The following is a 15,382-nucleotide window of genomic DNA, read 5'->3' as shown; positions in this document are numbered from 1 at the left end:
GAACTAATTGTGACCCTGGACCACAAAACCAGTCATAAGGGTCAGTTTTTTGAAATTGAGATTTATACATCATCTGAAAGCTGAATAAATAAGCTTAACATTGATGTATGGGATAGGTATTTGTTAGGATAGGACAGTATTTGGTCGAAATACAACTATTTGAAAATCTAGAATCTGAGGGTGCTAACAAATAAAAATATTAAGAAAACTGCCTCCAAAGTTTAAATTAAGTTCTTAGCGATACATATTACTAATAAAAAATTAAGTTTTTATATATTTATGGTAGGAAATTGACAAAATATCTTCATGGAACATGATCTTTACTTAATATCCTAATAGTAAAATAATAATAAATAATTTCAGCATTAAAAGAAAAATCAATAATTTTAGATGACAAACCTAAACATAAAAAACTCAAATTTTTAAATTCGAAAATTTAAATGTTGCTGATTTGAAATTAAATAAGTCACTAAAACAACGAATTCTAAAATTAAAAACTGAAATAAAAAATAAAAAGAAATATTTAAATAAAAATGACAAAAACCACGTAAAAAATTACTGAAAATTAAAAGTATAGATATAACAGCTAATTCAGAATATTAATAAATATTATAATACTATATAAATAATAACTGAAACAACACTGATGTCAAATGAAAATGACCTAAAAATAAAAAAAGATAACCCTGGTTTAGTTATAGTGTGAAAAGTCTTTCATAGAGGGCATGAATTCATCACTTCACCAAGTCTAACATGTTTTTCTTTTGTTTTTCATATGTTTGTTTGTTTGTATGACTGCAGATTCGTAAAGTATGGAAGGAGGACTCATTGGTGCAGGGCAAACAGCAGCCACATGTGAGGAAAACTACAGCCTACCCTCCATGAACTGCCCTAGAGTGAGACAAATGAGAGACAGACACAAAATTAAGAGAGGAACAGTGAAAGAAGCGAGAGGAAGAGGCTATAGAGACCTCTCGGCCTAAATTCTCCTGCTGTAGAGAGGAACTTTAACAGCGAATCAGAGAAATATTATGGCATTTAGATTTATTACTTGTCTGTTATTTTATAATGAGGTGAATATGATCTGCATATATCATTTTGCTTTACGGCTCTTCATCGCTGCTGAAACGGCGCTAACGTTTCTTTCAGCCTGTGCGAATGAGTGTTCGTATGTGTGTTTGTCTTTGACGGCCTTGTTTCCGATTCCCTCACCTTTTTCCAAACTAAAACCCTGGGAATGTGGTCTGGAAAAGGAGCTGATTTTGCGGTACCACAGCAGTGCTGCGTTCCATCCATATTCCTAGTATTTTTAGCTTGTGCTCGAAAGATAATGCACACTACTGGTCAAAACTTTAGAACAATTAAGATTTTAAGATTTTTTTATGTGTCTTCTGCTCACCAAGGCTGCATTTATTTGATCAAAAATACAGTAAAATCAGTAAAATTGTGAAATATTTTTTCAATTTAAAATAGATGTTTTCTATTCGAATACAATTTAAAATGCAATTTATTCCTGTGATGCAAAGCTGAATTTTCAGCATTGTTACTCCAGTCTTTAGTCACATGATCCTTCAGAAATCATTCTAATTTGCAGATTTGCTGCTCCGTTATGATTGGTGCTCAGTTTTTAATAATGGTTCTTATCATAAATGCAAAAAACTGTTTTTGCTGCTCAAACAGTGATTTTAGGATTCTTTGATGAATAAAAAGTTCAAAAGACATTTAATATATTTACTCTCACTTTTGATCAATTAAATGCACCCTTGGTGAATAGAAATAAAAATTTCTTTTTAAAAAAACAATAAATCTTACCTGAAACGTTTGAAAGGTAGTGTAAATTGTAATAATTTTTCACAATATTACGGTTTTTACTGTGTTTTTGATCAGATAAATCCTTGGTGAGCAGTAGAAACTTTTTTCAAAAACATGAATAAATCGTAATTATTTTTAACATTTAGTGTATAAAGAAACAAAATAGCAATGCAAGCATGTTTCACAAGTTTATGATTATCAACAAATCATGTTTTACAGTTAAAAACATTCATATACACACATATGATGTAGGAACTTTGACTCATTCATTCATTGTATTAGCTTAAAAGCATTTGTTTAACATTAGCACATGCTCTGCTTTGTATGATGTGAAATATCTGTAAGTGCCCTTCGATTGCACTTTTCCAAGTTGGAATCTTTCTCAAATTAAATGGAACGCAGCATTTAAATTCGTCATGATGTCACTCATTCCGGCTCCTTTAATAGACCACGCCCCTTTTGACCCTTTGACTCCACCTCCCAAAGATAATAGCTGCTGGCCATTGGTTGCTCACATGGCTGTGGTACATGTCAGGGGCGGGGCTTCACTGGCCAATAGCATGTCTGCTTGCCCTGGCACCTCCTCTGTCTCCGCCCTTCCAGTGCAATTACTAATCCTGTCTGTCTGTTTGCCATCTAATCAACCCTTCAGTTATTCACATTTTCATTCATTTAATACATTTGTCTTCCTGCTTTACCTTAACCGTCCAATCATCCAGTCATCATGCTCAAATGCTGTTTTTGTTTGTCAGGCAGGGGAGGGGCTATATGTACACTCATGAATATGCTAACGTCCTGTTGATATGAGTATGTATTTATTGTGACAGCCGTTTCGTTCATGTCTTCATGGTTTTACCCTGTGGAGCACCCAGCCGAGAACCTCGCAACCTCATTGGTTTCGCCGGTTAAATATATATATGTTCTCTGAGCCAAATGTACAGGTTAACCAGACAATTAACATGCATCATGTAAGGTATGAGCTGTGAGCATTTGTATGGAAACTTGGAGGTTTTTAATTTCAACTGATTTGTTTCCCTTTTTATGTAATCACTGTGGACAAAGATGAGTTTTTTTTTTTTTTTTCTGTTGTGAAGAGATTATATTTTTAATTTTTGGTCATCTTTCACTGTTTACTCACCTTCCCAAGGCACATAATTTTAGCTTTTTAGCTTTTACATTTTTTAACTCTTTCACACAGTTATTTTGGGTCAAGGAGAGGTTTTAGATATTTAAAAATTGTAGTTCTTTTTCTCTTTTATTGATTCCTAAGCCCAAAACATCTACATCTCTACTGGCAGCATCATGGAAATGAAACTTCACATGCCACAGATCTGCCATTTAATGCTTTTATTATTTTTAACAAAGCGCTTATTGATGAATTACGATGTTTTATGTTGAACGAATTGAGCAGCCTCTCTCATAACTGACTCACTGGCTATTGATGAACCTGTAAATATAAAAATGTGTAATAAACAAGAAAAGGTTTTGAAAGCGGACAACATCTCACCACCCCGAAGAGGAAAACGTCATTTCGTATATGTCTTCCAAACATACACACTTTCTCAAGTGCTCTGTCTCTCTTTGAGAACAAAACAACTTCATTTCAGCCTTTTTCGTCTTGTTATAATCTGCCGGCTATCACCATATATGACATATTCATACACACAGCTGTCTTATTTGACCTGAATCATTTGCTCTCTGCCCCTACCTGCTCTATTTGGGGCTTCAAAACACCATTCCCGAATCAGAGAATTATAAATATATATATATATATATGTATATCTATACGTACAAGTCTATAAATAAGAGTGAACTACCAATCCATGGTAAGAGTCTATTTTTAAATTTTGATTAATAAAAATGTCCCAGTTTCTTTTCTCTGCTTTGCTAAATGAATTAAACTCTTCTTTTTTTGTCTCGTTTGGTGAGGTCTGCCAAATGTTTGTTTTGCACTTTTTTTGTTATGCTTGTGTTTTGGAGCACTGAATACTTTGTATGTGTTAACTGTGCCAATTAAAGATAGAGGGGAAAATCAATAAATTATTGTCTCTGTGTATCACTTTGTGTTTATACAAAATCTAAAGTTACTTTACCTTACACTTAATTAGAGGTTTAAGCACGTAGCACTGAAACCCTATTGTAATTGTTAGAATGGCCAAGGATCAGTAAAACTGATCGTGCAGAACAAACCGTAAGTCGTAGATACTTGAAACTTGGAGGGATGGTGGTACTCACACTGCCGGTAACATCACCAATACTAGCCCCAGTCGGCCTGACAGGGGCGCTACAGCGATCAAAAGTAAATCTAGATTAAAAAAAAGTTTGTCAAGACAAATTTTAAGTTGGCTTGAGAAAGCCGGACCAGAAAGTTTAAAAAGTTTTAATTAAGTATGACGGTTTTCAGTCGGAAAGAGGTTGACATTTAAAATAGTTTTAAAAGCTTAAAGTTAGAAAAGCTAAATATTTGTACTTAGAAGGGATGCTTGATTGAGTCTCAAGGGATTCTGGGAATTTTGACAGTTGGAGTTTGAATAGGAAGTAAGTAAGTCTATGGGATTTCTCCCAGTTTTATTCATCATTTTTAGGAAAATCGTAAGTCCGCTCAGTTAGAAAAGATATAGCACACTCCATCAGATCAGTCTGAAGACCTGGGCTGAGTTTGGAGTTTTTAGAATCAAGGCTCTAGGAGGAGTAGCAATCAACATTTTCGTCTCAAAAGAATAATAATAATAAGTTTAAATAGCATTTCAGTAAGTTGGCTTTCTCAAACCAGCTTAATAACTCCTGAACCGCCAGTCGCATGCTCAAGTCAACAAAGCATGTCTCAGAAGGGATCGTAAGCTTGGTGAAATTTGCTGGTATTTTGGATTTTTTTAAAAACTACTTTTGCTAACTAGTCCTAGGTTTTACGCTTGATCGGAACAAAACCAGTGCAGGAAGATTCTCTGGAGAGCAAATCAATAATTATCAAAAAAGATAGAGCTTTCGACTCACCCTCGAAAGAGGCAGGGCCCCTTTTAGTAAAATGCCTATAACTTCTGATCGGAACAATTTATCCTTGTCAAACTCAGAACACATATGTAAGAGCTCAATCTGAGGTCACAGTGGAAAGAACGCAGAGTTTGGCCACTTGGTGGCGCTATAAGACATAAACATAAAAATGGCTCTAACTATGCAACCATTGTCCTATCAACATGAAAATCGATGTGCATGGTCTTGGTCCAAAGTGCCACAAGTGTCTATAAGGACTTTGTGTATCTCAAAAAAACATGGCCGACATTGGCTGATGAAGTTTGAGCACCTATAAGAAAAAAGGTTAAGAGAAGCCGATCAGAACGAAACTCGGTGGGACTGTTTCGCCACTGAGGGGGTGATATCGGTGATATCGCATTTTTCAAGGGCATAAACGATTGTACATTGCGTGTTTTTCACACATAACTCCTCATTCTGGACAACTTTGCCTCTAGAACCACTGCGGTTAATCAAATCAATTGTTAAATGATTGAGAAGATGTAAAAAATCTACTTTTGCGAGCTAGTCCTAGGTTTTTTGCTCAATCTGGAACAAATGCTGCAGTACAATTTACATTTACATTTATTCATTTGGCTGACGCTTTTATCCAAAGCGACTTACAATTGGGGAGAACAGCAAGCGATTCATCCTAAGAGTCAGATCGAAGCGGGAAGTGCTCGAAAATACCATATATCAGGCATTGTTAGATGAGTACATGCTATAATGACAAGATCAAGAAAGTGATATATATATATATATATATATATATATTTTTTTTTTTTTTTATTGGGTCAGATAGATTTGAAAGAGATGGGTTTTTAGCAGTCGTTTGAAAGCTGTTAAGGAGGCAGCATTCGGGATGGGTGTGGGAAGAACGTTCCACCAGGCAGGAACAGTGACCGAGAATGTTCTGGAAAGTGATTTCATGCCTCTCTGTGTGGTACAATGAGGCGTCTTTCACTAGAGGATCTCAGACTTCTGGAAGGAGTGTAGATGTGTAACAGTGAAATTCTCTGGACACTCTCACTAAGTATCAATAAAATGTTAGCTTTGGGAAAAGGGCCTGTTCAAATTTACCCAAAATTCTATAAAGCCTACAGAAAACCTCAAAACTTCACGAAAACTGGTGAGCACATGCAACAGGTGACTCTTTGGTGATACTAAACAAGCATGCAAAGTTTTAAGGAGTTTGGACCACAGCTGGCTGTAACCATCACAACTGTTATTATGGTACATTACCTGGATTTGCCAAAAATGCTTTTTTAAATCATCGATTTAGGTTAAACCCCTGTAATCTCTGCTTGCAGCTATATTTGTGCATTAAAATTGTGTCTTAGTCTTCTAATTATTACACATTTTTTAGTCTTAGTCGAGTTTTAGCCTCCGTCTTAGTCTTCTAATAATTCTAATTATTAATCTTTTAAAATAATTAACACAATTGCAGAATGGCTGAAAATAATTTAGAGTAAATTCTGTAAACATTTACACTCATTCAAAATTCATAAACAAGTATTATTATTACAAAAATATTCATAATAATTCAGAACTAAATACGTGTTTATTAATTCGTTAATGTTAATGGACAAACGAACATCGCAAAACATTAGCTATTAACTTTCATGTAATAGATAGAATCATTCAGCAATCCAAAAAGACTAAAAGAAAACTCACATATGAATATTTAAAGCTGTGTGTTAAAACCTAACATACATGATATCAGTCGTATTGCAAGAACGACTTTTGAACTGCGTTTGTGTTTACTTCCTGGGCAAGAGTCGAGTCTGTGACGTATGCTGTTGCATAGTTGTGATTGGTCGACGTCTCAGAGATGCAAATTAGAATGCAATGTGCGTCGCCTAAAGATGGTAAAAATAGCTTTTTAAAATCATAAATCCAAATAATACGCGTGTAACGTATATGTAAACATGTTTACACAACAATATATATTGCAAACTATAAAAACGATGTCCGTTTTTAATTTTTCAAACTTGTCACCGTCGATGAGCATGATGGGCAGCTACCGCCCTTTATATTCTCTGAATCTCACCGGCTCTTTCGTGTTGTATGAAAGGAGAGAAGGTTAGCACTCCCCTTGACAAGGATGGAAGAGGTCCTAGTGGCCTTCAACACACATACGGTTAAGGCATTGCCACCTACTTCGTGGCATCTCTAACCATGTTTTTTAATGGATAAAATCTCATTGTTGCATGTAGTTCCTCAGATGTCCTCAGTGTGATTTTGAAAATCATAGTCATTGTTGGAAAGGGGTCAAATACACAAAAAAGCTGTAAATCCAAAGAATTTGTGAGACCTTAAGGATTTTTCCGAATAACAGAGGACAAACAAGGGAATCATGAAAAAAAAAAAAAGTGTGTATGTAAACTTTTAAACAGGTTCATTTTAAATTCAACTATTATTTTCTCTTGTGGACTTTATGTAAATTTTCTTCTTTATTCAGCTCAGTACTAAATAAAAAATAACTTGGTAAAATAACATTTTGCAGATTGCAAGGTGTATGTAAACTTTTGACTTCAACTGTATTTTGGCTTGTGTGTGATTGCAATTTTCAACAAACCTTTTCATTTCCTTGCACTGGTAATATAACAGGTAATAAATCAGCAAAATGGAACAGCTAAAATATTTTACACTTCACAATTTCTTTATCCAAACCCTGGCCTGGAAAGCATTACGTAGCTTCTTCAACACAAATTTCAGTTGTGGTGAAATGGGGCGTGGTTTAGAGGCCGTGACGTTGTCTCTAATTGGTCAGATATGGTTGTTGTAAAAAATATTTATCTTATTTTTTTTTTACATTTCTACACTCAATGATGTTAAAATTCCTGGGTGTGAGTATTTAGGTGCGAACTATTAAAATAGCCGAAGGAAAAAGATTTGCGCTGTCACGTGGTTAAGGATACTTTCCTCAACGTTAGTCAGGAGGATTGACGATCACAGTTGTTTGTCATCACTGAACAAATTTTAAAATAATTTTAGACAGTTTATTGGAGCTGATTTTAACCGGCGTGTCAGGAATCCATTTATCACATGTAAGCTATATGTTGTATCCAGCTAAATAGAGGCTTTAGTCTTCTGAGCCGCCGTTCGCCCTCTTGTGTGCAGTAAACGCCATCGCCAATGAATGAAAGCGATTGACAAACTATCGCGAGATTCACTTGAACGAACGAGCGGGAGTTGTGAGACTTCCATTTTCAAACTTCCAGACGTATGGTTTTCTTTGTTTACTTTAATTTTAATGTTATTTAAGTTCTGCAGCTGTTGAGAATATTTCGTTGTGTGGTAAACTACGATAAGAAACGATGGATTCGACAGAAGACGATATATCCGCTCGGGTTTTGTTGAGGAGAGTCCTGCACTCAGAGTTACCCAGATCTCCAGTAACCAGAAGGTGAATTTATTTCACATGTCACTTAAATTGTATACACAAGTAACATTGCCCAGCGTAATTTTAGATATTTTGCTTACTTTTAAATTATTTTACGCGAATAGTTTAACGTATGCGAGCGGAGATAAATTAAATAAACAAACATATGTACGCATACAGTATCGGCCAAATACAAAATGTCATAAAGGGAAAGTTAGATTATCAGTAACGTTATAACGTTACTAGTTGTAAACAGAAAGTGTTCAAGTCTCTATTTGTATTTATTGTTAGCTTTTAAATTGATTAACCATGAGAGACACAACAATGCAAAGCATCCATACATCCTCCAGAGACCCAGAATTGTTTTTGTGAATTTAGTATTTTTTTCATGCCATTTCATTGTTTAGATCATTAATTTTTTTTTTTGAAAATTAGCATTTTTAAAAATGTATATAGTGTCCTTCTAAAAAATAAAAAGGCATGAATAGACATCAAAAAAGCAAAACAATTGGATTTTTTAAAATCACCAATCAATTTTTAGGTTTCAGGATTTTTTTTTATACCAAACTTTGTTTAAGGATGATTCTCAAGTATGTTATGAAACATATAACAAAAATGATTTGATATACCATTTTGTTCCATTCTGTCCTAATGGGAGTAATATTTAGCCAGGTTTTCATAATAATATCTAATATTTCATAAGAATATTGATATATAAGTTATTTTCCTATTAAATGGTTATGTCTCCCAATACGCATAAAAAATGATTTTAGTCCTGGTTTCCTCTAGTGGGCATGTATGAAATGATATCCTGTTTCATAACAGGAAGTCATATTTGGATTTGAAAACCCATAACATTTTCCTGAGATGTTGCTTCATGATAAACAATTTAAAAATGATTCAGATTTAAATGACAATTACAAAATATGATATTTCCATAAGGATGTACAATTTTTAACTAAATAAATTTTAACCATCTTTAAAGACCAAGGAGAGAGTGTGGTCATGCTCAAATGTCCAAACATTTGGTATCTCTAAAAAGCCTTGAATGTGCTCTGCAAAGAACATCCAACGGTGACATGTGAGTTCTCATAGAAATTCACTAAAATATAATGTCCACTACAGATGCAAACACTCAGGAGGATAAAGAGAGAGAGAATTGTAGAATTATATATTTTTTTTCTTCTGTGAAGTTTGTGTGTATAATATGTATAAAATATATATATTTAATGTGTTTCAGTGCCACAAATGTACGGCGGAGCGTGAGGCTGAGAAACACCCCTGGACTGGAGAATCCTGGATCTGCCCTACGCCAGAGACAAAAGAAGAAGCTCTATGAGGTACACACATGGTTTTTAAATAAGCAATTTGATGTGTTGCAAATGCATATTCGACTTGGTTACATCCCTAATATCCTCATCTTTTGTTTCAGAGTGCTTCCCAATCACCACTCCCTTCACCTAAACGGCCAAGGACATCAGTGGCAAATACAAACCCTCCTGCCTCGGCAACGTCCCCACTGTTTGACGAGGACGTGACCACTCGTGGTCTGCTCAGGGGAATCATTCAGATGGGTAAAAACTCACTGCCAAGGTTTCAGGAGTAAACTAGTAAAAATATCATATGTTTCTGATGTTTCACCCATGTGTGTTTCAGAGACTGAATCATCACTGCTGATGTCGGGTCAGCCTGCATTTCAAGAGTCAGATCCAAATCCAGCCGAGTCCAGTGTGTCCAGTGCTGGAGAGAGAACGTGAGTACCTCTTCAATCCCATATACTTGAAATCCTCTTCATGTTGTGTTCATGAGTCTGTGTTTTCCTCAGTGAAGGTCTGTCTGGAGTGGAGCTGTCTGACCTGACTCTGCACACTGAACCCCTGACGCATGTGGTCAGAGGACTGAGCCGGAGGAAACCGCAGCGTGTCTTTAGTGTGTCAGCGTTTGAGCACCAGTTAGATCAACTGCCAGGTGCTTTTCATGCTGTACACCGGTTATATTTGTTAGGAAGACTGTCTATGTATGGAATTGTATGCTGTGAAATACTGGCATCACTTGTTCAAAAAGTCACTAAGTATCATCTGACCCCTTTTTATATTCTCAGACAACACAGAGGACGTCTCACGTGTTTCTCATAAAGGTGATGTCTCTCAGGAGAAAGCAGAGGCTTCTCATGATTTAGATTCGTCTTCTGGCTCAAAAAGGTAAATGCTTTGTCCTTTATGTGCCCGCAGACTGGCTTAGTCACTTAAACTGGCATTGGAAAGTAGATAAAATGTCGCCTCAAAATATTGGTTATCGGTCTACTTGATCTGTGATAAGTTGACACCTAAACAACATAGTTGAGTTTAATTATTTTACCAAAATAAGAGGGATCATACAAAATGCATGTTGTTTTTTATTTCGCACTGAATATTCGACCTGAATATTTCACATAAAAAGAAGTTTGCGTACAGTCCACAAGAGAAAATAATCCTGTCCAAAAACCCTGTTCAAAAGTTTACATACAACTGCCTGCTGTTCTTCAGAAAAGTTCTTCAGGTCCCACAAATTCTTTGGTTTTTCAGCATTTTTGTGCATTTGAACCCTTTCCAACAATGACTATGATTTTTGAGATCCATCTTTTGACTGATGACAACTGAAGGACTCATATGCAACTATTACATAAGGTTACGATAGGCATAATAAGAAAACTATACACACCTTCATTTTGTTAAAAAGTTTACACCTCTGGCTCTTAATGCATTGTGTTTCATTCTGGAGCATCAGTGAGCGTTTGAACTTTCTGCAGTAGTTTTATATGAGTCCCTCAGTTGTGTTCGGTGTGAAAAGATGGATCTCAAAATCATACAGTCATTGTTGGAAAGGGCTCAAATACACAAAAACAACACAGTATTAAGAATCAAGTGTATGTAAACTTTTGAACAGAGTAATTTTTATAAATTCAGTTATTATTTTCTCTCCTCAACTAACTCAACAGATTGGATGATTTTTAAGGAAAATATTTTTAGAAGATAAGTTTTTGGTTTGCATGCGGTTGCCAGGCTGGGAAGATTGAGTAAAACATTGAGCTGTTTTGATGTTTGATTGAGGCATTTTGCATGTGCTTCATTCACGTTCATTTTCTTTCAGTGGCCTGAACCTGACCTTGAAGACCCCATTTGTGGAGAAGTGCACTGAGAGGGCGGGGCTCCAGAGGAAGGTATCCAATCGGAGGCTGCCGTCTGTAGATGCATTTGATGAGGCCGTTCAGAGGTGCTTGGAGCAAGGCCCTAACCAAGGTTTACATAAACTAAGTCTAAAAATTTGCATCCATGCTATTTTGTCTCTATCTAAAATGGGGTTCTCTCTCCTTTAGATCACTCTGTATTTCAGGATGGAAAAACTCTTGAAGATTCTTCTTGGCAGAAGTTCACACTCGGCCTCAGTGATGTCACAGAGCTGTACGTGCAGCCTAAAAAAGACGACACAATGGGACGATCTGAAGAGATGGAAAGGGATGCAGAACATGAGCTTGAGAGAGTCAGTGAAGTTCCCGACTCAGAACCTTTAATTCAAGAAGAAAAAGATCATGAGATGCAATCACAGGATGATGAAGAGGAAGAGGTAGTGCCTTCATCCCAAGATGATGAATTGTTGAGTGCAGAAGATGATATTGTACTTGCTCCAACACAGGCAATGACAGAATCACTGCCTGAATCTCATGATGTGGAGCTACAAAAACAAGAATTTGTGGAGGAAGTTGAGATTGGGAATGTTGTGGAAATTGAGTATGAGGCCGTTGTGGAAACCGAGGATCAAAAAGTTGTGGAAATTGAGGATGACAGTGTTGAGTTAATTGAGGATGAGAACGTTGAGGATGAGAATGTTGAGGAAGTTGAGGATGAGAACGTTGAGGAAGTTGAGTATGAGAATGTTGAAGAAGTTGAGGATGAGAACGTTGAAGAAGTTGAGGATGAGAACGTTGAAGAAGTTGAGTATGAGAATGTTGAAGAAGTTGAGGATGAGAACGTTGAAGAAGTTGAGGATGAGAACGTTGAAGAAGTTGAGGATGAGAACGTTGAAGAAGTTGAGGATGAGAACGTTGAAGAAGTCGAGGATGAGAACGTTAAGGAAGTTGACGATGAGAATGTTGAGGAAGTTGAGGATGAAAACGTTAAAGAATTTGAGGAAGAGAATGCTGAGGAAGTTCAGGATGAGGAGGTTGTTGAAGCTGAACATGAAAATGCTGAAGAGAACCCAGACAGCTCACATTATCTAGAGCGAATAACTCGTAGAGCTCACCGCTCAGAGGGAGGAGGCGCTGTCTTGGGAATTCCTGCTTTCACAAGAGTCACAAAGAGTTTTGGAGCTGGATTGAACCCAAGAGAGAAAGGTGAGGACAACGAGACTACCTGAAGTGACAAAATCAGAAAGTTCTTCACCAGTGACAACAGATAATTCAGTTTATTTGTAGGCTAAAAACCTTGTTTCTGTTTAGATCTTTTGGATCTTGTCGACGAGAGCAGAGAGAGTTTACAGGATGTTCCAGATGAAGAAAGAGAAACACCGGGCAGTCCAGAGTTTCCTCAGCTCCACTCTACAGCAGAGGTCAGCACAGAAGAGCAGAGGTCACGGCAACATGAGGCTAGTCTGGCTGAGGAAGATGTGCCAGAGTTTGCAGAAGATGATGACGCCCCAGAAGAAGTGAACCAGTCAGAGGAGGAAGATGAGTTGATGGACTCTGAACCAGCCAATCAGAGCCCTGAACTTCCACATGAAGAAGAGGAGGAGGATGATGACGACGCACTTAGTGCAGGTGACTCCCACTTTCACATCCAGTTGATCTTAGTAAACGCTTACTGATGCTTCAGAAGGAAACACAATGCATTAAAAGCCAGGGGGTGAAAATGTTTTGGATTTAAAGATCAGGGTAAATTTTACTTTTGTCTTCTGGGGAACATGTAAGTATCTTCTGTAGCTTCAGAAAGGCTGTACTAAATGGAAAAAAAAGTGAATTAGGCAAAATAAGAAAAATGTACACATCTTCGTTCTGTTTAAATGTTTTCACCCCCTGACTCTTATTGCATTATGTTTCCTTCTGAAGCATCAGCGAGTGTTTGAACCTTCTGTTTGAACCTTGCATATGAGTTCCTCAGTTGTCCTCAGTGTGAAAAGATGGATCTCAAAATCATACAGTCATTGTTGGAAAGGGTTCAAATACACAAAAATGCTAAAAAAAAAAACTGGATCAATCAAGTGTATGTAAACTTTTGGACAGGGTCGTTTTTATAAATTCTACTTTTTTTCTCTTGTGGACTATATGTAAACATCTTTTATGTGAAATATCTTATTCAGGTCAGTACTATATTAAAAAATAACATGTGTTTTGTATGATCCCTCTTATTTTGGTAAAATAATTAACATTTTGCAGATTCTGCAGGGTTTATGTAAACTTTTGACTTCAACTGTATGTTGAATGTATTAAAATTTTTAAACTTTTTTTTTTATCAAGTTAAACCTTTGTGAGTCAATTTATTAAAAAGAACCATTTCAAAAGAGTGATTTATTGCAAATCAGATATAACAAGCATAACTTGCATTTACTTGAGCATTTTTTCTTTTATTTCAGAACTGTCCATGAAAACTCCTGCGTTTGTAAGACAGAAAAGAGTTTTCGCGAGTCCTACTGCGCAGGCTACGCCAACAGTCCTTAAAGAACTAAATGCTGGGTAATATACTAAAAACATTCCTCTTCCCGGTGTCCATTTTACACTGTCTCCTAACGCAAATTTAAAACCCATTTTTTTTTTTCAGTCCTGCCCCTCAGGCTGCCAAACGAGCCCCGAGACAGAAGCGTCAAACAGGGGTTGATGTTCTTCCCAAGAGTTACGTCATGAGTGTGTTCAAGCACTTTGCCAAGAGCAAGGTGGCCAGTGACGTCTACCCTGCCATTAATGAAATGTAAGTGCTCAGGGAACAATTATCTACCCTATTGCAACATGTATATTTGAAGTTACATCTCCTCCAATGTATGTGTGTGCTTTTTTTTATTCCTTAGTCTTAAGAAGTACTTTGAACGGCTAGCGGATGATCTGGAAGCGTACGCTACTCACGCCAAACGTAAAACTATTGAGGTTGAAGATTTTGAGCTCCTCATGAGAAGGTAAATATTAAAGCAATAGTACAACAAAAAAAATTAAAATATGCTGAAAATGTATTCACACTCAGGCCATCCAAGATGTAGACTAGTTTGTTTTTCATCAGAACAGATTTGGAGAAATTTAGCATTAAATCACTTGCTCACCAATGGATCCTCTGCAGTGAATGGGTGCCGTCAGAATGAGAGTCCAAACCGCTGATAAAAACATCACAATAATCCACACCACTCCAGTCCATCAGTTAACATCTTGTGAAGTGAAAAGCTGTGTTTGTGGATTATTATGATATTTTTATTGGCTGTTTGGACTCTCTTTCTGACGGGACCCATTCACTGTGGTTCATTCACTATTCCTTTAATTTTTGTATGATTTTCAGCTTTTTGTTCGATTTTGCAAATTGGTTATATTTATCATGCGGAAGTACTTGTTTCTGTTGTTTTTCTCAGGCAGGGCTTTGTGACAGACAGCACGCCTGTGAATATACTGATAGAGAAATATCTTCCACTCGAGTATCGGAAACTTCTAATCCCGGTGGCCACCAGCGGAAACAAAGTCATCCCAAAACAAAGAAGGTGAACATGCAGATGGACGCCCTCCTTAAACACTAGAGGAGGTAGCTGCGCATATCTGCATGTGTTCTTGTAAATATGTTCATATGTTCAAAACAATAAAGTCTTGATTTTGTAAATATGAATATGTGTAATATATAATCTGCTGTTTGTTGCACGCAGCACCACGAAGAAAACAAGCTTTCAGTTCTTTGTATTTTTAGCTATTTGTGTACATTTTCCAAAACAAATATTAAAAACCACATAAAAATGTAAATTGTAGTCCTGTCTTACTGTGTGTGATTCATCTGCACACAATATTCCAAAGACAATGTGTTTTTCATAAGCTTTCCTCAAAATAATTAGCCTCAGAAATCTTTGTCCCATGACAAAATATAAACCACAAATATCAGACTTCTGATTCTATGATTTGAAACATGCTAGTTTGGAATAGAATACTACAGTATTGTTTACCTTACCGTGCAGTACATA

General features: G+C 36.4%; 2 protein-coding genes and 1 non-coding gene across 3 annotated transcripts in view; all 3 read left to right on the top strand.

The window, feature by feature from the left end:
• Positions 1 to 3,203, top strand: part of LOC141292086 (formin-binding protein 1-like) — a 54,585-nt gene extending 51,382 nt beyond the window's left edge. The window contains exon 16 of the mRNA XM_073824047.1: positions 802 to 3,203. Coding sequence (XP_073680148.1) covers positions 802 to 809 — 8 coding nt within the window. The 3' untranslated portion in view covers positions 810 to 3,203. The remainder of the gene's footprint in view (positions 1 to 801) is intronic.
• A 3,678-nt stretch (positions 3,204 to 6,881) lies between these two features.
• LOC141293207 (U6atac minor spliceosomal RNA) lies at positions 6,882 to 7,009 on the top strand. Its single transcript, XR_012340679.1, has one exon. It is a non-coding gene; the product is annotated as a U6atac minor spliceosomal RNA (small nuclear RNA).
• A 5,910-nt stretch (positions 7,010 to 12,919) lies between these two features.
• LOC141292084 (centromere protein T-like) lies at positions 12,920 to 15,115 on the top strand. The gene is made up of 5 exons (XM_073824046.1): positions 12,920 to 13,001; positions 13,814 to 13,913; positions 13,999 to 14,145; positions 14,243 to 14,347; positions 14,789 to 15,115. The coding sequence occupies exons 1-5, from the start codon at positions 12,920 to 12,922 to the stop codon at positions 14,916 to 14,918; spliced, it is 564 nt and encodes a 187-aa protein (XP_073680147.1). The 3' UTR covers positions 14,919 to 15,115.
• The last annotated feature ends 267 nt before the right edge of the window (positions 15,116 to 15,382 follow it).

The sequence above is a fragment of the Garra rufa genome, chromosome 19 (assembly GCF_049309525.1).
Source record: "Garra rufa chromosome 19, GarRuf1.0, whole genome shotgun sequence".
Taxonomy (NCBI): Eukaryota; Metazoa; Chordata; class Actinopteri; order Cypriniformes; family Cyprinidae; genus Garra; species Garra rufa.
This window is presented reverse-complemented; position numbering and strand designations above follow the sequence as displayed.